The following is a 24,401-nucleotide window of genomic DNA, read 5'->3' as shown; positions in this document are numbered from 1 at the left end:
GGGTGCCGGTTCGATCCCTGGTTGGGGAGCTAAGATCCCACATGCCTTGTGGCCAAAAAACCAAACATAAAACAGAAGCAATATCGTAACAAATTCAATAAAGACTTTAAAAAATGGTCCACATCAAAAAAATCTTAAAAAAAAAACCCTATCATTTTCTCCCATATAACAAATCAGGTAAAATACCTACATATATGAGGGCTTAGTTGAAAAGAGGGGGCTTTCTTCCACAGGTATTTCAGAAGACACACACTAATGGCATATTTGAACATTATGATGTTTCGGATAAAGAAAAAAAACTATATACATTAAATGATTATAAATTACCTGAATATACAGTTTGCTACATATGAAAACACACTTCTTTTTTTTTTTGTAAACTAAAATTATTTTTATTATTATTTTTAAAAATTTATTTATTTTTGAAAACACTTCTTTTTAAAAAATTTCTTGAATAGTTTTTTACATTAATCAGTCTTCAAAACATATTTTTACCTTCTCGCTCAACTTACCCCATCAGCAATTAAGCATTAAAAAATGTTATTGGGGGCTTCCCTGGTGGCGCAGTGGTTGAGGGTCCGCCTTGCTGATGCAGGGGACACGGGTTCGTGCCCCGGTCCGGGAAGATCCCACATGCCGCGGAGCGGCTGGGCCCGTGAGCCATGGCCTCTGAGCCTGCGCGTCCGGAGCCTGTGCTCTGCAACGGGAGAGGCCACAAGAGTGAGAGGCCCGCGTACTGCAAAAAAAAAAAAAAAAAATGTTGTTGGTAATTAGTTTATCTGTGGTCTAATTTTAGTATTTCCCTAGTAAGTTTACATATTTTTCTTAAAGACAAATACGTTAATTATGTTTTATAGCAGTTTATTAAGTACATTTTCATTTATTAATTAATACATAGTTAAAACTTTTTACCTCCTATCATAGAACAGGAAATTGGTATTTCCGATGACTTCAAATCAATGGTAATTATATTTACCATCCAGTTTAAGGTACATTTGTTATCTCATTGAACGTTCTTTGAGTTGATTTACCTTGGAAGGTCTCAACTGCAGCAGAATAACTACATCTTTGGTGGTGATGGATGGATGGAGAAGGTGGATTTGTTACTGGTGGTTGTGGTGTTTTGTTTGTTTTCCTTTCTTTGTTTTGGGTTGTTGTGGGGTTGTGTGTGTGTGTGCGTGTGTGTACAGTTTTTTGTTTGTTTTAAGTGGTGGTATATAGGGCACTGATACTTTGTACTTTATTCATAATTTTATACCTTGGCTTAAGTACTTTAAAATTCATATTCCAAAATGGCGAAATGGAGAGTGATTTTTTCCCCCCTCACTCAATGGATGTAGCTAAAGCATGACCACCAGCTTTAACTGTCCATGGGTCCCTGGGCTCACGTGGTAAGGGCATTACTTGAGAGGAAGCAGTCGACATAGCTGGGCACTCTTTATACATGACGCTGAGAGCTAAGCTTGAGCTTAGCAGGGCGGCCCCATTCCCCAGTGTTCAGTGTCTCGTCAGGCTGTTTTTGGCTCCCGTTTCCTTGCTCTTGCAGGTGAGAAGCAGCCCTTCCGGGCTGCCTGGGGTTGGCCTCCTGCCCTCTCAATTAGGTCTAGCCCACGCCACTTCCACTCCCCATCCAGTAGCTACTGCTGGAGATTTTCCGGATCCCACCATGGCCAGTCCCTAGGGAATGCTATGTGTTGAAATTGTTTTAGCATCGTGCACATTGAACTGATTTCCTTTGGAAGGTGCTGGCAACTTTCCCTAAGATGGGAAAATTTGGTTTATGTGGAGACAAAACTTCACAGCTTGTCACAGAGAGACCCAGGACCCCTTACCTCCATCTCCTGCTGGGCACAAACACCGGCTGCTCAGTGGACAGCCGCTCTCTTACTCTCATTTGTTCTAAAATGCCATCAGTGGGGCTTGGAGGACACAGACACAGTCCCTGGCCTTATGAAGCTTCCAGCCAAGTGCAGGAGCCAGTTATTAAACACCTACTCACTCAGATTAATGAGATTAAACCAGTGACAAGGGCCATATACCAGAAGTACACAGGCAACCACGTAATAGGGGAATTTGCTCTAATCGGGGAAGGCTTCCCTGCAGAAGTGATGAATAGGCAGAAATCCCAAGGAGGAGGAAAAATTAATTTAGCAAAGGGGAGTGAGCAGAAGAAAAGAATTTCAGGTATGTGCAAAAGTATAGAGTGAAAGGGAATATAACACTTTGGAAGAACTTAGATAGGCCCAAATGTGCAGCAGATGAGGGGAAAAGACAGAAAATAAATAGGTCCAGATCATATAGGTGGGTAATCCGTATTACCACACGTGGATCCTTGTCTTCATTCTAAGAACAGTGGAAGCCATGGAAGGGTTTCATCTTAGATGTGAGGGGGAGGAGATTTAAGTGGTCGGCTTTGCATTTGGAAAAGGTCACTCTGGTTGCAGTATGGAGAAGGGTGAGGGGGCTACAAGGTGGATGGCATTATACCAGGGGCAGGGCGACTGCAGACATCTAAGCAAGGGTGTCTTCATACAGATGAAGAGACCTGGGGAGGCTGGAACCATACTGAGGAATTTCCAGGCTTTGGTGATGGGTTGCATGTGGACAGTGAAGACCAGTATGGGAATTACTGTTTTTAGAACGACTCATACTTCTGGTTTGCTTAGATGAAGGGATGGAGGTGCAGTTCACTGATGGGTGGACACAGCGTGCAGGAATATCGTGGGTTTGGTTTTGAACATGTTGAGTTTTAGGACCTGTGAGACCTCTAAGAGGAGATGTCAAGAGAGCAGTTGGTGTACAGTTATGGGGCTCAGAGGAGGCATCCGTGGGAAGAAACATAAATATGAGAGTGTTATGCTTATCGTGCATTATAATATAATACCCCAGGGAAAGAAGAGGGCTTACGATAAGCCTTGATTAACTCCAAACTATATTGACTCAGTAGAAAAGAGAGCAGGCAGAAGGAGAACGAGGTGAGTGTGGTATCGGAAACCAAGGAAAGATAAAGTTTCATAAAAAGGAGGGGTGGGGAGGCAGTGCTCAAGCTTGATGAATGACAGAATCAAAAAATGTGTATTAGATTTAGATGTTGCTAGTGAGTGACCTTAGCAAAAGCTGTTTCCTCTCTGGTATTGATTCAGTGCGATCTACTGTGTGGCATAGGGAAGGTCATTTAACCTCCTTGATGTCAGTTTCCCCATCTGCAAAATAAGAGAAATGGGGCGAAATCAGAGGTTTTCAAATTCGTTGGAGAAACTGGGAAACGTTGTAGTGATGTCGAGCTTAGATTCTGGTGCCAAATTGCCTGCGTTTGAGCAACCACTCTGCCTCTGACGGCCTAAGTCCCTTGGGCAAGTAACTTACCCTCTCTCTGCCTGTCTTTCCTCATACATTTAAAAGTGATCACAGGATTACTGGAAGTAAAGTTGACCCCCGAACAACATAGGTTTGAACTGCATGGGTTTACTCATATGCGGATTCTTTTCAGTAGTCAGTATTACAGGATGACAAGATCTGTGGTTGGTTGAATCTGCAGGTGTAGAACCCCGGATGTGGAGGAACTGGGTAACTGGAGGGCTGGCTCTGAGTTATACGGGGATCTTCGGATTTTCCACTGCACCAAGGGTCGGCGCCCCTAACTTGCGCGTTGTGCAAGGGTCAACTGTATCAGCCATACATGTCGCTAATTAAATGAATTAAGTTGATGGCTCTTAAGGAGAGGCTCTTAAGAAGAGATGGTGTTGGTGGGACTCTGGGTGTCCCGTCCCTGTTTCAAACAAACATTTCCACTTCGATGTGTTTTTAACATCTGAAATCTGCTTATGATTTTGTATGTAAAAAGAGTTTCAGCGCTAACAGAAAAATTGTGACATGTTTCTTCCAATTTGTGTAAAAGTCCACAAATTCGTGAACGCCATACTAGGTATCAGTGCTTCTCAATCTTAAATGTGCATACACATCGCCTGGGAATCTGATTCATCAGGCCTGGAGTGGGTCCTGCGAGTCTGCGTTTCTTCCAAGCTCCCCGTTGAGGCCAGTGATGCGCACCTGTGGACCACACTTTGCCTGTGTGGCAAAGCTCGAGGAAACAGTACCAAAGTCAATGAGATTATCTGATCAGTTGACTGGTGCAATGTGAGGTGACCTATTGACTTCAGAACTAATCTTTTCCTAGTGAAGGAGACCACAACGGAAGTTATGCAAAGTAGCCCTGTAGTCACCGAGACCCTGTCTGGTAGCCCCTGCAGGAGCCCCACTGTGCTGACCGCCCCGCTTCTGTTTCTGCGACAGGTGCCTGCAGAACTACATTCCCGCCCACAGTCTAACCCTCTCCTGCCCCGTGTGCCGCCAGACCTCCATCCTGCCCGAGAAGGGGGTGGCCGCGCTCCAGAACAACTTCTTCATCACAAACCTGATGGACGTGCTGCAGCGAACTCCAGGCAGCAATGCTGAGGAGTCCTCCATCCTGGAGACAGTCACCGCTGTGGCTGCGGGGAAGCCTCTCTCTTGCCCAAACCACGATGGGAATGTAAGTGAGCGGATGGCAGGCACTGCCTGGGCCGAGGGGCTGCTCGATTTGGGGAGGCTTTGGTCAATCAGAGGGTATATACACTGAAACAGAACTCCACCTGGAAAATGAGTGATTGAAAACACTTTTTACCTGTCCTCAGACTATTTTGCCTGCTTCCTTTCTCTGACCCAATTTATTTAAATAATAAGATCAGTCTTCATTGTGCCGACTTAGCACAAATTGGTTTCCCCAGGAGAGCAAACCGACAACTGTTTGTAAGCTGGGCATACTTTGACCCACAAACATCTGTGTAATAAATTATGGAGAAAGATTTAATTGTAGATAAGTTCTGCAAAGTGAGAATGATTATTAAAATGTTATTTACAGTGTTTTATTTTTCTTGTGAGGGAAATTTTCCTCATGCTCCATTAGACCCTATTCCTTAATCATAAATACTCTGAAGTTATGTGAATCCCTGATCAGAGATTATATAGCCTGTAGATCCCAAACATACTTCCTGCTGCCAGCAAACACAGTAACCATCATACACTCTGGAGGACCGGTGTGTACCATCAAACGATGGATTCACGGCAGCTGTGTAGCCTGAAGAGGCAGCATTGCATAGCAGCTCACTGCCAGCTTTGGAGTCAGACTGCCTGATTCAAATCCTGCTCCTCAAACTCGTTTCCTGTGTCAGCTTTGGAAAATGTACTCAATTCTCTGTCTCGCTTCCTCATCTGCAGAAAGAAAGTAATAACAGTCTCCCATACAGGATTATTTGGAGAATTAAATATTTTAGTCATAGAAAGCATACTGTAAGCTCTCTATAAATATTAGCTATTAACATGATTTCTAATTAATGGCTTATTTCATTTTTTTCTTTATGTAGTGGCCACTTCAAAAGTGTTTGAAACTGCTATAATCAAACCACTGAAGTAACATGAGGTTCCTAGGGCAAAGCAATAATTATTAGCCGTAACTAATAACTGTTGGTCTACCTCTCATAGACCCACTGTGCTGCAGCCTCACTGGCCTCCTCGAACTTGCCAAGTGGTTTCCCACCTTGGGCCCTGGCTGCTGTCTGTTCCTCGTGCCTGGAACGCTCTTCGTTCCCTATTTATGTGGCCAGCTCATTCTCATCCTCCATGTCAAATTTCTACACCAGGCAGTCCTCTCTAGCTCACTCTCTAGGGCAGAACGCCTCTGACACCCGGTTTCCCACCATCATACCATGTCTTCATTCCCTTCATGACATTTGCCGTGTTCTGCCTGCCTCCAGCTGTGTATCTGCTGGCTTTCCTTGTAGAAAGTGAGCTCCAAGAGGGAGGGACCATGTTCATCATTATACCCCTAGCACTCAGCACAGCATCTTACACATGGAAGTGTACATATAAACAGAGACCAACCAAATGAGGAATAGCAAAGGCTATTTACTCAGCACTTGCTGTAACAAGGAGTCAGACCATCACTTGTGTTTTGTCAGAGACTCAAAGTCAGGCAGAGGAGCTGGGAAAGCTCTGTAGTGGAAAAAAGGGGAGGCTCCAGCTGTGCCCTGATTGGGAGTGGTTGGCATGGGGAAGCTGGGGGCCAACTAATTAGAAGGGGGACTCCTACGTGACTGCTTAGGGGTGCAGATTTGGCTTTCTCTGGTTGGTCCTAAGTCGGAAGAGGGACAAAAATTATAGACGCTGTTAATTATCAAGTCCTAGCCATTTGGGGTCAATTGGTACAGAAGTTATTGTTTAGCTTTTTGGATTGTTAACAGAGATTGCAGCCTGACTTATAGCAGGCTGGCTTCCTGGTTTGTTTCATTGTGGATAAGGGGGTTGGTTTCTTGGGCAAGTTGTGGGTCAGAGTTTTATTTTTGTATGATCCGTGTGCATTTTTATATTCAGTCTCTCAGAAGTCAGTAGTACATATTTTTAAACAAATGGCCAGACACCATGCTAGGCTTCTCACACACCACTCTGTGTAAATTGGTACTGGTTACCTTCATTTTATAGATAAAGAAACTGAGACTTGAACAGTTTAAGTAACACAGCTAGTTGACACATCATGAAAGCTAGACCAGGAGGAAACAGCATCCTGAGCGTTTTGCTAGCCAAAACAAGAGAGACATCGTGGATTACATATCCTTAATTATTTAATCGAAAGCACACCAGGCTATTGATAACTGTAGATTTTCTGCACACTGTACTCCAAGGGAGAGTTACCATGTAAGTTTTGCAAAAGGAACTTTAAAGCGTGCCCTCTTATGACCGCTTCTCACACTGGCTCTTAGTGAATGCTAAGGCTGTCTCCCTCTGGGGCTCACATTCTAAATACTAGTCTGGGAAGGCATTTCCATCAGGTACCTGAGTCCCCTTCAAGAGTAGTCCAGGTAGGGCTCTCTGGACATCTGACTTGATAGAGGAGTAAAGTTTTAGAAACTTTAGGAGATCTACTATAGACACTGGTCCAAATTTGGGGTGTAAAGGACAATCGTGTGGAATGAGAAATAATGGCAACTGAAAAGATTACATCAATAAGTAAAGGCAAGAGTGTCGTGGAATTCAGGAATGAGCTTGCAGCTCAGCACAGCTAGAGCATGGAGATGCCCCAGTGGTGATGGGAGCATAGGTGGGCTGGAGAATACAGGATGAGTCTAGAAAGATAGAGGGGAGAAATTGTGACGAGCTAAGAATGTCATTGAGGAAAGGTTTGACCTAAATTCCATAAGCAGTGGAGGAGCATTAAAACCTTTTAAACAGGAGATGGGTATGTTAATGGCATTGTGGAGGAATAGCGTAGCAGAGACTGGAGGCTGCACCACCAATTGAGTTTAGTATTGAGTTGTCCAAATGCGAGATGATAAGGGGTAGAACAAGAAAAGCATCAATGGACTTGGAGAAGGAAGGATGAATTTCAGAGAAAGGAGTATTCTTTCACTTGAGAATCTGCCTCCCACTAATAAAAAGGCATATACTAAAATCTGTTCAACTAAGCTATTAAGATTGTGAGAATTTGAGCCATTCAAATTGATCATATAATAGGTAATTTTTAAAAAATCACTGTATTTTTCCATTGTGTAGACCAAGTTCCTGCACCACAATGCAATAAAATTACACTAGTAACATATGTTACAGAAGAAACCCCAAATCTTTTTTAAAAGTTTATAATTATTTAATCAAAGAAAAAATAGCAAAATTGGACTACTTACAAAATGTTGAAAGTGTAAGCTTTATCTATTAAATGTATAAGATAAAGTCATTATCTATACTCAGGAAATTTCATATGTTTAAGTATTTTATTTAAAAAGAGTTCATTTCAAGAAGTTAGGAAAAGAACATTAAAATAAATATATGGCACACGAAAAAAAGAAAATAGTAAAGATAACCTTGGAGAGTTTGAAAATAATGAAACAATTGTGTTGATGAATAAATCCAAGAGCTGAATTTTTTTTAATTAATGAAATAATCTGACATCTGATAAAGCACCAAAGGGTAAACATAAATAAATCAAATTGGGACGAATAAAGAGATATCTGTATAGATAAAAAGAAGATTTTAAAATTAGTAGATCAATTCTCTGTGCTAAAGGCTAATATAGTGAAAGTTCGAATGAAGTGGATGATTATCTAGGAAACTACAAATGATCAAGAAAACCCAAATAGACCTATAATCTTGAAGAAAACTGGTGAAAGTTCATTTAAAACTGAATGCCTTCAAACCTGTGTAAAACAGATATGATTCATAGTATTTATTCTGAATCATAAGAAAAGATAGGAAGCTACCAAATTCACCTATGATATACTCATTAACTCTGACACCAAAATCTAGTGAAGACAGAACAAGAAGAAAACTATGAATCATTCAGTTTATGAAAGTAGCTGTAAAATTCTTATTTAAAATACCTGAGCAGGGACTTCCTTGGTGGTCCAGTGGGTGGGACTTCGCTCTCCCAATGTAGGGGACCCGGGTTCGATCCCTGATCGGGAAACTAGATCCCCTGTGAATACCGAAACTAAGAGTCCGCATTCCGCAAAGATCCCGCGTGCTTCAAGGAAGACACGGCGCAGCCAAAATAAATAAATATTTTTTTAAATAAATAAATAAATAAAATAAAATACCCCAGCAAAATTTTACCGTGTAAGAGCACTTACTTACTAAGAAAAATACTGGATATCACAAAAGAAAATGAGCCTAGAACTTGAAAAATTCACAGGAGATCTATAAACAGTTAATAATCATAGGAGAAAATAAATGTTAAGCTTCACAAAGGATTCCTAAAGATGTATTTCCTGAGAATGCCTGAGGAATAGAGACCCTTGGATGCCATAGGCTGCTAAGGAGAAACAGTCACAGAGATGCTAATTCCAGCAAAGGTAAAGAAGCCTTTAGGTTGAAACGTTCCCTGTTTCTCTACCAAACATATCACATCAAATCACATTAAAAGTTAACTCTAAAGAATTGGATCCTCCTGGAGGTGAATGAAGCTATTTAAAGTGTGTTTTGAGCACTTTTTCTATGCTGGGTCATTATGAGTCTTTGGAATCATAAAACGTATAAACTAGCAAGAGGCCTTGGGAAATTTACTGCGTGTCTTGAATCATTCTATTGTTCCACCATAGATTGTAGGAGTTCTGCATATTCAAGGCAAATGCATGCAATATTACAGATAAATGGCTGCGGTTAATTGCCATGGGTAAATCTTTAAAAACAATTCAAATGATTCAATAAAATCAGGTAATTAACAATGAAGCAGGATGTTGCCCTCATAAACTGCCTGGTGCTGATTAGCACATGTGGATGAACGCCTGTCATTTACTTTAAGTGCTGTGACACTATCTGTCTTCTAATTAAACTGCCATGGATGCATTGTTCAAATACAAAGAAAAATGGGAATAATGGTTAGTGATTTAAGAGGTTCTTTGCACTTAAGCAGACATTTGAGCTCATGCCTCAAAGTCCCAGAACACAAATGATCCTTAAGCCCTGTTGTTGCTGGCTTAGGTGCCTTTCTAACAAGGATGTTAAGAGGTGCAAAGGAGAGATCCTCATTAAGAATGCCCTGCCACTAATCAGCCCCCACTTCCAGAATCCTGGCCAGGGGTGGGTGGGTGGGTGGTGGTGGTGGTGGCTGCAAGGCCCTGACCATCCTTTTCAGCACGTTATTATGCATATGGTCCTGCCATCTCCTCTTCTAATGAACACAAATGGTGACTACCTGTCAACAACAACAAGCTCATCCTGGGCTCTGGCCCACCCACCCTTGGGAGCACCAGTGTCCTCTCACCCAAGATGGATGAGTTCAACTGAGTTGCTCACCTCCCACAATGAAGTCTCAGCTTGAGTCAAAGCTGTCAGAACCTGAGCACAAGCATTAGAGAATGACTAGTTGTAGACGCTTCAAAATGATTTCAGGGCCTTTACTTCCCAAGAAACATGCAAGATACAGAACCAGGGACAACTACCCAGGTCTGTTGCTATCTCTTCAAAGATGCAATCAGTTTCTTAAAATGGAGGTTAAAATCACTTAACGTAAAACTCAACATTTTAACCCCTTTAAAGTGTACAATTCAATGGCTTTTAGCATATTTAAAAGGTTGTCCAAACATCACCACTACCTAATTCCAGAAGTTTTTCATTATCCCCCAAAGAAACTCCATACCTGTTAAGCAGCCATTCCTCATCCCCTCCCCGACACCCCAACCCCTGGCACCCACCAGCCTGCTTTCTGTTTCTGAGGATTTGTCCATTGTGGACATTTGATATAAATGGAATTCTACAATATGTGGCCTTTTGAGTCTGGCTTCTATCACGTAGCATAATATTTTCAAGGTTCATCTATATTGCAGTGTATATCAGAACTTCATTCCTCTTGTATGGCTAAATATTATACCATAATTTGTTTATCCATTCATGAGTTGATGGATATTTGGGTTGTTTCCACTTTTGGGCTATTATAAATAATGCTGCTATGAACATTCATGTACAGTTTTTGTGTGGACATACGTTTTCAGTTCTCTTGGGTAGATACCTAGGAGAGTGGAATTGCTGGGTCATATGGTAATGTTTAACCTTTGAGGAACCGCCAACTGTTTTCATAGAATTACACCATTTTACATTCTCACCAGCAAAGTAGGAGAGTTCTGATTTTTTCACATTCTCACCAACACTTGTTATCTGATTTTTTGAGTCTAGCCCTCCAAGCTGGTGTGAAGTGGTGTCTCACTGCGGTTTTGATTTGCATTTTCCTAGTGACTAATGATGTTATTTTCCTGTGAAAATTGGCCATTTGTTTACCCTTTTTGAAGAAATGTCTATTTAATTCCTTTGACAATTTTTGAATTGGGTTCTTGAGTTGCAGGGGTTCTTTGTATGTTCTGGATACTACATCGTTGTCGGATATATAACTAGGAAATATTTTTCCCATTCTTTTTACTTTCCTGGTACTGCCCTTTGATAGACAAGTTTTTAATTTGATGAAGTCCAATTTATCTACTTTTTCTTTTTTTGCTTGTGTTTTTGGCATCATATCTAGGAATCTATTGCCAAGTCCAAGGTCATGAAAATTTAACCCTTTGTTTTTTTCTAGGATTTTTATAGTTTTAGCTCTTACATTTAGGTTGTTAATCTATTTTCAGTTAATTTTTGTATATGGAGTGAGGTAAGGTTTCAACTTCATTCTTTTACACATAGATATCCAGTGGTCTTGACATCCCTTGTGGAAAAGACTCTTTTCCCCCATTGAGTGGTCCTGGCACACTTTTCAAGAATCAGTTGACCATAAATGTATGGTTTTATTTCTGGACTCTCAATTCTATTCTATTGATCTATATGCCTATCCTTATGCTGGTAACGCACAATTTTTATTACTCTAGCTTGGTAGTAAGTTTTGAAATAGGGAAGTGTGAGGCTTCCAATTTTGTTCTTCTTTTGAAAGTTGTTTTGGCTATTCAGGGTACCAGTGTAATTTTATATAAATTTTAGGAAGAGCTTGTTCACTTCTGTGAAAAAAGAAGTTGGAGTTTTGATAGATATTTCATTGAATCTGTAGATCAATTTGGGAATATTGCCCTCTTAACAATATTACGTCTTCCAGTTCATGAGCATGGGATATCTTTCCATGTATTTCCATTATTTAGGTATTCTTTAATTTCTTTCAACAATATTTTGTAGCTTTCAGTGTACGAGTCTTGTACCTTCTCTGTTAAATTTATTCTTTAAGTATTTTATATTCTTTTGGATGCTGTTATAAATGGAATTTTCTTAATTTCATTTTTGGATTGTTCATTGCTAGTGTATAGAAATACAACTGATTTTTGTTTGTTGATATTGTATCCTAAAGCTTTGCTGAATTCATTTGTTAGTTCTGATAGCGTGTGTGTGTGTGTGCACGTGCACATGTGTACATTCTTTGGGATTTTCCATATAGAAGTCATCTCTGAATAGAGAAATTCTTACTTCTTCTTTTCCAGTTTGGATGCATTTTATTTTTCTTGCCTATATGCTCTGGCTAAAACTTCCAGAACATTGTTGAATAGAAGTGGCAAAAGTGAACATCCTTGTCATATTCCTGATCTTAGGAGGGAGTCACCATTAAATAAGCTGTGGGGTTTTTGCAGATGCCGTTTTTCAAGTTGAGGAATTTTCCTTCTATTTCTAATTTGATGTGCTTTTTGTTTTGTTTTTTATCATGAAAGGGTGTTAGGTATTGTCAAATCCTATTTCTGTATTTACTGATCTGATCATGTGGGATTCTTCCCCTTCATCTTATTAGCGTGGTGTATTACATATATTGATTATTGTATGTGGACTACCCTTGCATTCCTGGAATAAATCCCACGTGGTCATGGTGTTTAATCTTTTTAATATGCAGCTGGGTTCAGTTTACTAGTATTTTGTTAAGGATTTTTGCACCTATATTCATAGGGACTAATGAATAGTCTAGACTAATAGACTAATAAAGACTAATAATAGTCTTTAATTTTCTTTTCTTGTGTGATGTCTTTGACTTTGGTGTCAGTATATTACTGGCCTAATGAATTAGGAAATGTTCCCTTCTCTTCTAATTTTGAAGAGTTTGGGGATTGGTGTTAATTCTTCTTGAAATGCTTGGTAGAATTCACCAGTGAAGCCATCTCGCCCTGGACTTTTCTTTGTTGGAGGTATTTTGAATATTGATTGATCTCTTTACTTATTGTAGGTCTATTCATATGTTCTATTTCTTCTCTGAGTTCATTTTGGTAGTTTGTGTGTTTCTAGGAATTTATCCATTTTATCTAGGTTATTTGATTTATTGACATACAACAGTCCATAGTATTCTGTTTGTCAATTTTGTTGATTCTTACAAAGAACCAACTTTTGGCTCATTGATTCTCTCTATTGTTTTTCTATTCTCCATTTTATTGATCTCCACACTAATCTTTATTTCCTTTCTTCCGCTTGCTTTGGGTTTAATTTGTTCCTCTTTTTCTAGTTCTCTAAGGTGGAAGCCTAGGTTATTGATTTGAGATCTTCTTTTTAATGTAGACATTTACAGCTATAAATTTTGCTCTGAGCACTGTCATAAGTTTTGATATGTTGTGTTTCTATTCATCTCAAAATATTTTGGGGATTCCCTGGTGGTGCAGTGGTTGAGAGTCCGCCTGCCGATGCAGGGGACACGGGTTCGTGCCCCGGTCTGGGAAGATCCCACATGCCACAGAGCGGCTGGGCCCGTGAGCCATGGCCGCTGAGCCTGTGTGTCCGGAGCCTTGCATCCGGAGCCTGTGCTCCGCAGCGGGAGAGGCCACAACAGTGAGAGGCCCACGTAACGCAAAAACAAAACAAAACAAAACAAAATATTTTGTACTTTCCCTTGTAATTTCTTCTTTGACTCATTATGTTTGTGTTATTTAATTTCCACATATTTGTTAATTTTCCAGATTTCCTTATGTTATTGATTTCTAATTTCATTCTACTGTAGCCAGAGAAGATACTTTATATGACTTCAGTCTTTTTAAATTTATTGAGACTTTTGTGACCTAATGTATGGTTTCTTCTGGAAGATGTTGCGTGTGTACTTGACAAAAATGTGTCTTCTGTTATTGAACAGAGTGTTCCACATGTGTGTGTTAGTCCTGGTTGGTTTATAATGTTGTTCAAGTTCTCTATTTCTTTACTGATCTTCTGTCTAATCGTTATATCATTGTTGAAAGTGGAATATTGAAATCTCCAACTATTATTATTGAACTCTCCATTTCTCCCTTCAATTCTGTCAGTTTTTGCTTCATATATAGTGGGACTCTGTTGTTGGTTGCATATGTATTAATAAATGATGGCTTTACCATTTTATTATTATATAATGTCCTTTTTTAAATTGAAGTATAGTTGATAATGTCCTTGTCTGTCTGTTATAACAACTTTTGTCTTAAAGCCTGTGTTGTCTAATATTAGAATAGCTACTCCAGTTCTCTTTTGGTTACTCTTTGCATGGAATATCTTTTTCCATCTTTTTACTTTCAACCTAATGTGAGTCTCTTATAAACAGCATAGAGTTCACACATTCAGCAATGTTATTATAGATGTACTATGTGCAGGGAATTATCTAGGCTCTGGGTGAGAGAGTTTCAGTGCTCAGTAACTTAAAATCTTATAAATATTTCATAAAAGGGGTATGAATAAAATTGCTTTAGTGGGTGCATTCACTTTATGAAAATCTATCAATCTGTGTTAAGATTTATGCCATTTTCTGTATGTGTGTTATACTTCAAGAAAAAGATTCCCCCCGCCCCAAGTGCTTTGGGAATTCAATATTGGAAGAAGTTATTTCCAGATGAGAGAATAAGGGGACTGCCTTCACAAGGAAACTAACCTTCAGGCTTTATGTTATATTGATACCGAGAGTTCACCACAGTCAGGGTAAGGTGGTTTTATTTTCAGGTAAGCAAATGATATCATCAGCGCCATCATCACTGCTACTACTTATTAAGAACTTACTACGTGCCAATGCCAGGCATCATCTGAGTTCTTTGTGCATATTAATCTACCAAATCCTCACAGCAGCCCTGTGAAGTAGATTAGTACATTACATGACTGTCTCCATTTGCCAAAGCGAAAATTGAGACACGGTGAGGTCACGTAAGTGTTGCATCCAGCTCATCTCTTATCCAAAGAGTAGCCGTTCTCAAGGTGCAATCCAGGAACTCTCATGGGTCTCCAGACCCTTTCAGGGGACCCACAAGGTCAAAACTATATTTATGATAATACTAAAACATTATTTACCTTTTTTTTTTTTTTTTTTTTGCGCGGGCCTCTTACTGTTGTGGCCTCTCCCGTTGTGGAGCACAGGCTCCGGACACACAGGCTCTGGACGCACAGGCTCAGTGGCCATGGCTCATGGGCCCAGCCGCTCCGCGGCATGTGGGATCTTCCCGGACCAGTGCATGAACCCACGTCCCCTACATCGGCAGGTGGACTCTCAACAACTGCGCCACCAGGGAAGCCCTATTTACCTTTTTTACTCTCAACCTCTCAAGAGTATTCAGTGGCATTTTCCAGAGACTCTACTATATGTGCTAGCAAAACAGATTGAATGCAGAAGCAGATACGAGAATCCAGCTGTCTTCTATGAAGCCAGACACTGAAGAGATTTACAAATATGAAAAGCAATGCCATTCTCCTCACAAAATTTTTGTTTTGCAAAATATACTTTTCATATATTATTAATGTTAACATTTATTTTTGCTTTTGATAAATTAATCAATATTTTGAATGTTTCTCAGTTTCCATTTTTAACCTAATAAATAGCTATAGATATAACTCATATAAACACAAAGCATTTGGAATCCTCAATCATGTATAAAGAGTGGAAAGGGGTCCTGAGACCAAAAAGTTTGAGTACCAAAGCCCTATACTGTTCTGTCTTAGGGGAGTGGCCAAGAAAAGCTGGTTTTGTGGCCATAGCAACAGCTTTGGAGTCCGATCCACCTCTGTTCGAGACCTGGAACATAAACGTTTATCTTTCCTTTTCTCCTGTGAAACTGGATATAATATTGCCCACATCCTGGGGAGGCTGTGAGAATTAACTGAGAGAGTGCAAGTGAAGGCTTAGTGCGTGGTCAGCACTCAGTCATGGCACCAAACCTGGAATTGCTCTTGTGTCACCCGCAGGTGATGGACTTTTACTGCCAGTCCTGCGAGACTGCCATGTGTCGGGAATGCACGGAGGGGGAGCATGCGGAACACCCCACGGTCCCCCTCAAGGACGTGGTGGAGCAGCACAAGGCCTCGCTCCAGGTCCAGCTGGACGCTGTCAACAAAAGGTGTGCATACCTCTGCCTGGCTCCTGATGGGCCGCCTGTGGCCTCAGGGTCTCGTGTCCCGGTGGGATAGAAGATTCGTGTCACCTAAATAAACTGTCCTTTGATCATAGGGCTGTAGTCATAAACTAGTGAGTGACGAGGGTCATCCCCTGCCCCTTGGTAAAATTCCAACCCCCTTTTGTTATGAGTGGTGGTTTTCCTTTTAGTACCTTAGTATGATTAAATGAACAAAATATACTCGAGGAAAATACACTCTCAGGAGATCTCTGAAAATTGTGCCTGAAACGAGGCTGTCTGAAGAGCCTTTCTTAGCTACTGTTCTTGACACACTTAGAAGCCACTGTGCCGACTGTGACTGGCTCATCTCTATCTGAGCCCAGCAAAATGGTTCTGAGCAGCAAGTGCTCAATTTTCCTTCTCCTTCCCTGCTTCCAGGCTCTTTATTTGGCATGGAAATGAAGAAACAGAGTAGCTGTGTGGTGCATGAGAAGGACCAAAGAGAGGAAATAAACAGCAAAATGAAAATAAATATCTTTACCAAAAGTTGAAGTGAGAAAAGTGTGGCTATTCTATACTAATTAAAAGAACTTGGAAACTTGCAAGAAATTCCCAGGAAACTCTGAGTTTGGATAAGTTTTTCATGTGATTGGGTAAAAAGATACAGCTATATATTTAGACCAGTGGTCCTCAACCAAGGGCGATGATACCCCCCAAGGGACATTTGGCAATGCCTGGAGACAATCTGGTGTCACAGCTGTGTGGGGGGGAGGGGTAGAGGAAAGGATGCTGTTAAACATCCTACAATTCACAGGACAGCCGCCTGCAACAAAGAATTATCTGGCCCAAAATATCAATATGTCAAGTTAGAGAACGCCTGATTTATTTTTTTTCTTCTTATATTTTTATTGAAGTATAGTTAATTTACAATATTGTGTTAATTACTGCTGTACAGCGAAGTGATTCAGTTATACATATATATATATATATACATTCTTTTTTTAAAAATTCCTTTCCATTGTGGTTTATCACAGGACATTGAATATAGTTCTCTGTGCTCTACGGTAGGACCTTGTTGTTTATCCATTGTAGAGAACAGCTGATTTAGAGTGTGAGAAAAAGCCATGGGGTTCTGAAAGCTTCGAGGCTTTGTACCATCAATTTTTAAAATTAAATGATTGAGGTAGATTGAAATAGATGTGGACCCTCAAAATCTCTTCTCTCAAAGGCAGTAATTATGTCATGTCTTATTCACTCTGTTCTTCAGTTATTACTTTTTAAAGATGATGAAAGGCACAGAAGATGTTTCTTGACAAAATATAGTGTTTGGATTTTTTTTTTACTATTTCTGTGTGGATCTTATTATAATAACGACCTCTCATAACTGTCTTCCAGGCTCCCAGAAATAGATTCTGCTCTTCAGTTCATCTCAGAAATCATCCATCAGTTAACCGACCAAAAGGCCAGCATTGTGGATGACATCCATTCTACCTTTGATGAACTCCAGAAGACTTTAAATGTGCGCAAGAGCGTGCTGCTTATGGAGCTGGAAGTCAACTATGGTCTCAAACACAAAGTAAGACTCCACCCTTTCCTACAGACATCCCGTGAGAGGTGCACTATCGGGGGCCTCCCTGGCGCTAGCTTCCTGTGTTCTACCAGCGGTAAAGGGGACTCAAATGGGTTAAGTGTCACTGTTGTTCAGTAAACAGTAGTTCTTATTTAGTGGCTTATCCAGCTATTTCTTCCTTCCTGTTTTCAGCAGAACTATGATTCTGTGGCCTTAAGTACCACTTGATAACTTGACACAAGGCAAAGTTGAATATAAAGTAATGCTTTCAGGATTTAGGGTTAAACTGGATTGTTTTCCTTCCTTAATTATAATGTCTAATCGTCTCTTAATTGCTCTCTCACCCACACCAACCTGTTAGTCAACTTCAGAGTGAACCCTTTCAGCCTTTGTTTAACTCTGCACATCCCATCACAAAACCAGGGATGAAAGCTTCCGATATTCAGGTGTGGAGTTTTCGTTTGTCTGGTTTCTTTTCCTTTAGGTGGTGACAGGGAAGCTTTGGACATTAGACAAAGATACTGAATAATGAATAAAATTTCAGATGTCAGGCGTAGCAATCTGGTTGCCAAGCTGTCGGTGACGTTTCTGCTTGCGCCTATCCAAGACACATGACCCCATAAATATGTGTGTGGGAGAGACAGGCGAGGAGGAAGGGAAAGAGAAGGGACTGGTAAGGCGATTTAGGATTCAGCGTGAGAACGAGGTTCCCTGGGTTAAACCGAACACCCCCTGCCGGGGGCCAAGAGCGCGGGCAGGTGCGGGCCCGGGCGCCCTGGGAAGGGCTCACCCGGCTTGGTTTCCCCGCAGGTCCTCCAGTCGCAGCTGGATACTCTGCTTGAGGGGCAGGAGAGTATCAAGAGCTGCAGCAGCTTCACGGCGCAGGCCCTCAACCATGGCACGGAGACGGAGGTGCTGCTTGTGAAGAAGCAGATGAGCGAGAAGCTGAACGAACTGGCGGACCAGGATTTTCCGCTGCACCCGCGAGAAAACGACCAGCTGGACTTTATCGTGGAGACCGAGGGGCTCAAGAAGTCCATCCACAACCTCGGGACGATTTTAACCACCAACGCCGTCGCCTCCGAGACGGTGGCCACGGGCGAGGGGCTGCGGCAGACCATTATCGGGCAGCCCATGTCCGTTACCATAACAACCAAGGACAAAGACGGCGAGCTGTGCAAAACGGGCAACGCCTACATCACGGCGGAGCTGAGCACGCCCGACGGCAGCGTGGCGGACGGGGAGATCCTGGACAACAAGAACGGCACGTACGAGTTCCTGTACACAGTACAGAAAGAGGGCGACTTCACCCTGTCCCTGCGGCTCTACGACCAGCACATCCGCGGCAGCCCGTTTAAGCTGAAGGTGATCCGGTCGGCGGACGTGTCCCCCACCACCGAGGGCGTGAAGAGGCGCGTAAAGTCCCCGGGGAGCGGCCATGTGAAGCAGAAGGCTGTGAAGAGACCCGCTAGCATGTACAGCACCGGGAAACGAAAAGAGAATCCCATCGAAGACGATCTGATCTTCCGCGTGGGTAAGGGGGAGGCGGCGCTGCACCTGAATTCTGAGCTTTGCTTTGGTTAAGGGGTGACTGGGAAAGTGTTGCAAATTGCAGCTTTGCAGGTCACAGCTAAGGCTGACGAGATACGCGTGTATTTTATTAGGTGAGCTCATGCAGTCTCCTTCTCCGGAGATTTTATGATTTATTTTCCCCCCCTCCTCCCTCATCCCTCCCTCCTTCCTTCTCCCTCCCCCCCACCCCCGCCTCTCTCCCGTTCTTCCCCCCTCTGCCTCCTCCTCCTTAACACACAAGTGCTGCACATTCATTATGGAAAATTAGAAACTGAAAATAAGCAAAAAGAGAATTAGAAAAATCACAGCACTCATAATCTGGACTTTTTTTTGGGTAGCAGGTTTTATTTTTTTTACTTTTTATTTTATATTGGAGCATAGGTGATTAACAATGTTGTGTTAGTTTCAAGTGTACAGCAAAGTTATACATATACATGTATATATTGTTTTTCAATTTCTTTTCCCATTTAGGTTGTTACCTAATACTGAGTAGAGTTCCCTGTGCTATTTTAAATATAGCACTGTGTACATAATCTGGACATTTTAAAGGAACTGTTGGCAACCTTCCCCTCCGCCCCCCTGTGGGAATGTCTAGAGTACTCCTGCCTAACCCCAAGGCAGAGAGATACTTCTACCACATAAGTTCACGCATGTCTCTGGAATCTGCCAGCGTGGGCTATAACTGTGGGCAGAGGGTCTGATACCTTCCTGTCACTGCTTCCTCATTGTAAGGATGGGGGGTGAGGGACATGGTGCATTGCAAGTTGTCATGTCCAGTCGCCTGCCTGTAGCTGGAGAGCAGCCCCGAAGAGGAAGGGGTGGGTGGAAACCTGGAGAATGGAATGGGGTTGGGGCGGAACGGAAGCAAGAAGGTTTAGGATGAGCCACGAGATTTGAGGATGCAAATAGCCCTTCCCTTGTCAGATTTATTGTGTCAGATGTTTTGAAGCTGTTTATTTTCTCAATAGAAAGCAAACTAAACGTACACAGCCAACAATTTGATAATTCTTTTTTAAAACTTATTTATTTTTTGGCTGTCCCACACGGCATGTGGGATCTTAGTTCCCTGATCAGGGATCGAACTCATGCCCCCTGCAGTGGAAGCATGGAGTCTTAACCACTGGACCGCCAGGGAGGTCCCCACAATTTGATCATTCTTAAGAAAAAAGTCTGCATGTTAGCTACCATATCCAAAAGTGGCTCCAGCCTGCTTCTCTTTCTGCTTCTTCAGTCCTACAATGCGGTATATCTAAAAGGAGGCTGTGAGGTATGTTCACTGACACATGTAGAAAAACAATTCTGTGGTTCAGAAAGATTGGGGAAAGCTTAGCTTAAGTGAAGGAATCAGATTTTTTTTTTTTTTTACTGTAGTACCTTTAGAATCTGTTGATGTGCACAGTTTTTTGTTTGTTTTTTTACTGCCACACTGGCAGTCTCAAAGGCAGTGGAGGGATAACAGGCAGCACTTCCAAACTTGTCTGACCATAGAATTTTTTCCATGGAACATCTTGGGAAAATAAGGCTCCTTGGAGCATTCTTGGGCAAAAGCTACTCCATTATTATTCATTTCTCTTTATTATTTAGTATTCTGTATTATTTATTATTCTTTAGGGTGAATCTTGGTAAAGACCATGATATGGTAAGGAAACTCTTCACTCAGGGCATGGAGGCCCTCGTGCATTCACTGCCTGCTTACGCAGTGTGGGTACAGAAGCCATTGAGATACCTGCCAAAGCAGAGTGGGTGGGCCAGGACAGGCGCAGGATTGGAGCCTCCCAGGCCTGCCACTCAGGTTCTGCCACTTATTTCAACCTTGGCCAGGTCTCTCAGTTTCCCTGGCCTTCAGTTTCCATGTCCATAAAAAGAAAAGATAAAAATATCAGCATCTCAGGACTCAGTTCCAAGCTTCATGCCTGGCATGTAGGAGGAGCTAAATAAAGAGAATGATTGTTTTTGCACATGCTATTAGGGCTGTTAGGTGTTCCTTGCTGCCTTTTCTTCTAAAACAATTGACCTTGCTGCTCCCCATTGATCTGCATTAAGAACAAATTCTGTCTCGCATTTAGAGTCTCCTCTCCCCCAGCCACGGGACCCCAGTCCACTTCCCAGGCAGTGTGCAGAGCGTGCAGGTAGTCTGTGCAGTGTGCAGGCAGTCTGCAAAGGCCCAGATCTGGATCTGATTCTGATTCTCCTTGCCGGCTGACAACTGGCTTGCCCCTTCTTAACCTGGTTTCTTCCTCTGTAAAATAAAGGGAATGAAATATTACCTAACTCTTAAGGTTGCTGGGGGGGTGGAATGAGAAGGAATTCTTATAATACGGCTGGTACTTGCCTATGTACAGTAACTGCTCAGTTAATGGTGGCAATCATTTTACTATTGTTATAATTATCAATCATCACCCTTCCACCTGTGATTCTCACCTGAGAAAAGAGATATATCTCTTAGGGTGTTTTTCCCCCAACTATATTTATTCTGAATGCCCAGCTCCCACCCTACAGGGAAGGGGATACACTCTTCTCCCCTCCTACCCATTGAGAAATGCAGCTGTAGTGATTCACTGGCACTGGTGGGAAGGTGTTTAAATGTTGAAGCATTTGTAAAATGCTTAGAACAGTACCTGGCATACAGCACTAGGTCCAGGTTTATTAATGCTGGAGCTGCCATAACAAAATACCACAGACTGGCTGATTTAAACAACAGAAATTTATTTTCTCACAGTTCTGGAGGCTGGAAGTCCAAGCTCAAGGTGGCGGCAAGGTTGGTTTCTTGGGAGGCCTCTCTTCTTGGCTAGGAGACGGCCGCCTCCTGGCTGCTTTGTCCTCTCATGGTTGTCCCTCTGTGCACGCACACCCCTGGTGTTTCTTCCTCTTCTTAGAAAGACACCAGTCATATTGGGTTAGGACCTCACCCTAATGGCCTCATTTTAAGTCAATCACCTTTAAAGATCTTAACTCCAGGGCTTCCCTGGTGGCGCAGAGGTTGAGAGCCTGCCTGCTGATGCAGGGGACACGGGTTCGTGCCCCAGTCCGGGAAGATCCCACATGCCGTGGAGCAGCTAGGCCCGTGAGCCATGGCCGCTGTGCCTGCACGTCCGGAGCCTGTGCTCCGCAATGGGAGAGGCCACAATACTAATAGCATGGATTAGGAGAAGGAATTTAAACCAGACGTGAAGGACCAATACAACTTATCCAAGTTGAAATGGCATCCTGGGCAAGCTACCAGTGTGGAGGACAAAGGCAAGGGGAAGAGGAGTGAACGTGATTAATGTTTTAGGGGGGACACATCCATGAGAAGATGCAGGGGGAACAAAGGTCGGAGGGGTGGAAAGTGGCGGGGGCACTGGGGAGAGGAGCTGGACAGGTGAGTGTTGGAGTCCACAGCTCCTTGAACACCCTCTATGCTTTCACACCTGGGTACCTCCATCCATGAATTCTTTCCCCAATTCTATCCTTCCCTCAAGTCTCACCTTGTATTTTAGAATCCACTGTGGTGGATTATTATTTCTGCTGAGGTCTTATTTCCTGATGATATTACGCATTACTTGAGGTCAAAGATGACATCTTTAATCATTTATAATCCCCAACCCACAAGAGCACTTTGCCTAAGTACTTTGCCTATTTGAATCGAATCAAGTCATGACTTACTGCATGATTTAACTTCCTGCTCACGACTGTCAGATTCCAGTTTTGAAGCCCAGGGACACACAGACCAGGCAACAAAGCACCAAGCTCAAGGGCAATCATCACATGTATTCCCATGCACAGGACTGTGCTAGGCAGTATTAGACAAACAGTACTGGCCTTCTAAGAACCTGTCTTTTCAAAATCTATACTGTTGGCTACCTATGGGGAGAGTTTATATAAATAATTAGAAGAGTTCAACTTTCTTTTACAGTTATAGCTTTGTTTTAGGACTCTAAGCTTGTCTGTACTGTACAGTCAGGTTGTTAGGTGATTGTTCCATGATACTGGAACATTCATGATTAGAACAGTTCCCCCTCTGCATGTACTGAAGTCAGAATTCATTCAAATCCAGCTACACACATAAGCTGGCAACTGGGGTTCTGCTGTTCCCTCAACTGGTCCCACATACTGAGCTTCTTGAGGCCCTGATTTCATGTCGTAAGCTACATAGTTTTCATAAAACATGTATCAGGATTCATTTAACAACCTTAAATAACGTATGTTAATTTTGTGTATTTGTGAAAGGGAACCATCACTTTCTGTGCGATATAAAGGATTTCCAGGGGTAATTTTGACTCACGTTTTCACCTTCCTCCCTGATTATCCAGCCCTGTAGTTAGATGGGCCCCTGCTGTTTGAGCTCCTACTATGTGCCTCATACGTGGCTGGGTCCTGGTATAAAGGGAGGGGTGAGATTCTGACCCTGACCTAGAGGAGGCCATAGTCTGGAAGGGGACAGGCGTGTGACAAATGTGGTACCTTCAGTACGCGTACCTTCAGAGGCTGGGGTGGGGTGGGGGATGAGGCTGGCAAGCAGCAGGGAGTTAAGGAAGGATCTAGAGATGATATCTAAACCAAAGCTGGCCTTGAAAGAGAAAGAGTCTGTCAGATGAAAGGAGGAAAAGGGAGGTTTAGATGAAGGGAAAGAAGATGAGAAACTAAGTAGTTTCGAGGAACTGTAAATGATTCCATTACCTGGAGTGTTAAACGAAGTAAGATAGCAGAGAAGAGGTTCTGTTTCCTTGCAAAGGAGCTGAGACTTTGTTCTGTATACCTGTGTTTCCCATAAAGCACTTGAATTCCTTGGGGTACTTGGTAAAAATGAGAATACCTGAATTCTGTACTGCATTTACAGAATCAGAATCTCTGGGAGAGGGACCAGGAATCTGCATTCTACCAGCTCCACGATGCTTCTGCACGCTGAGGTTTGAGAACCATGTGGGTGATGGGGAGGCACTGAACAGTGTAATGTAATGTAGTGACTTGCTGAGACACTGATTTTTAAAGAGGCTGGGGACATTATAGGGGATCTACTGACAGTGTGCCCCGGGAAGCAGGGAGCTGCTTCCTGTTGCAGTAGTCCATGTGAGCTGTTACAAGTGCCAGAACTAAGAGTGATGCGCTGGAGTAGAGAGGACGTGGCAGATTTATAACACGCTTAGGAGGGAGAGCGCAGGAATTGAGGACCAAATTGAACTTCCAGCTTTGACTTGAGTGATGTAGGGGCGTGAGGTAGAAGAGTGAATGGTTAAAGCTGTGGCCTCGGAGGCTACACAGCCTTGGGTTCCAGCCCCAGCACTGCCACTTTCCTACCCGTGCAGTTGGGGAAGTTACTTCACCTCCAGTTGCCCATCTGCAACCCTCCACCTCTGAACCCCAAGTCTGATCTCTTTTCTGAGTTTGGTTTTTTTTAAGACTCCACATATAAGTGAGATCATACAGTATTTGTCATTTTCTGTCTGACTTATTTCACTTAGCATAATACATTCAAGGTCCAC

At 42.4% G+C, this 24,401-nt stretch overlaps 1 protein-coding gene across 18 annotated transcripts in view; it reads left to right on the top strand.

Annotated features, from left to right (window-relative positions):
- Window positions 1–24,401, top strand: part of TRIM2 (tripartite motif containing 2) — a 171,152-nt gene that overhangs the window by 115,470 nt on the left and 31,281 nt on the right. For all 18 annotated transcript variants that reach the window (XM_060299674.1, XM_060299673.1, XM_060299678.1 and 15 more), the window contains 4 exons: window positions 4,294–4,531; window positions 15,649–15,800; window positions 17,193–17,373; window positions 18,178–18,901. In XM_060299674.1, the coding sequence (XP_060155657.1) occupies window positions 4,294–4,531; window positions 15,649–15,800; window positions 17,193–17,373; window positions 18,178–18,901 (1,295 nt within the window). The remainder of the gene's footprint in view (window positions 1–4,293; window positions 4,532–15,648; window positions 15,801–17,192; window positions 17,374–18,177; window positions 18,902–24,401) is intronic.

Source organism: Globicephala melas, chromosome 5 (assembly GCF_963455315.2).
Source record: "Globicephala melas chromosome 5, mGloMel1.2, whole genome shotgun sequence".
NCBI lineage: Eukaryota > Metazoa > Chordata > Mammalia > Artiodactyla > Delphinidae > Globicephala > Globicephala melas.
The sequence above is the reverse complement of the archived record's forward strand: the minus strand, read 5'-3'. Positions and strand labels throughout refer to the sequence as shown.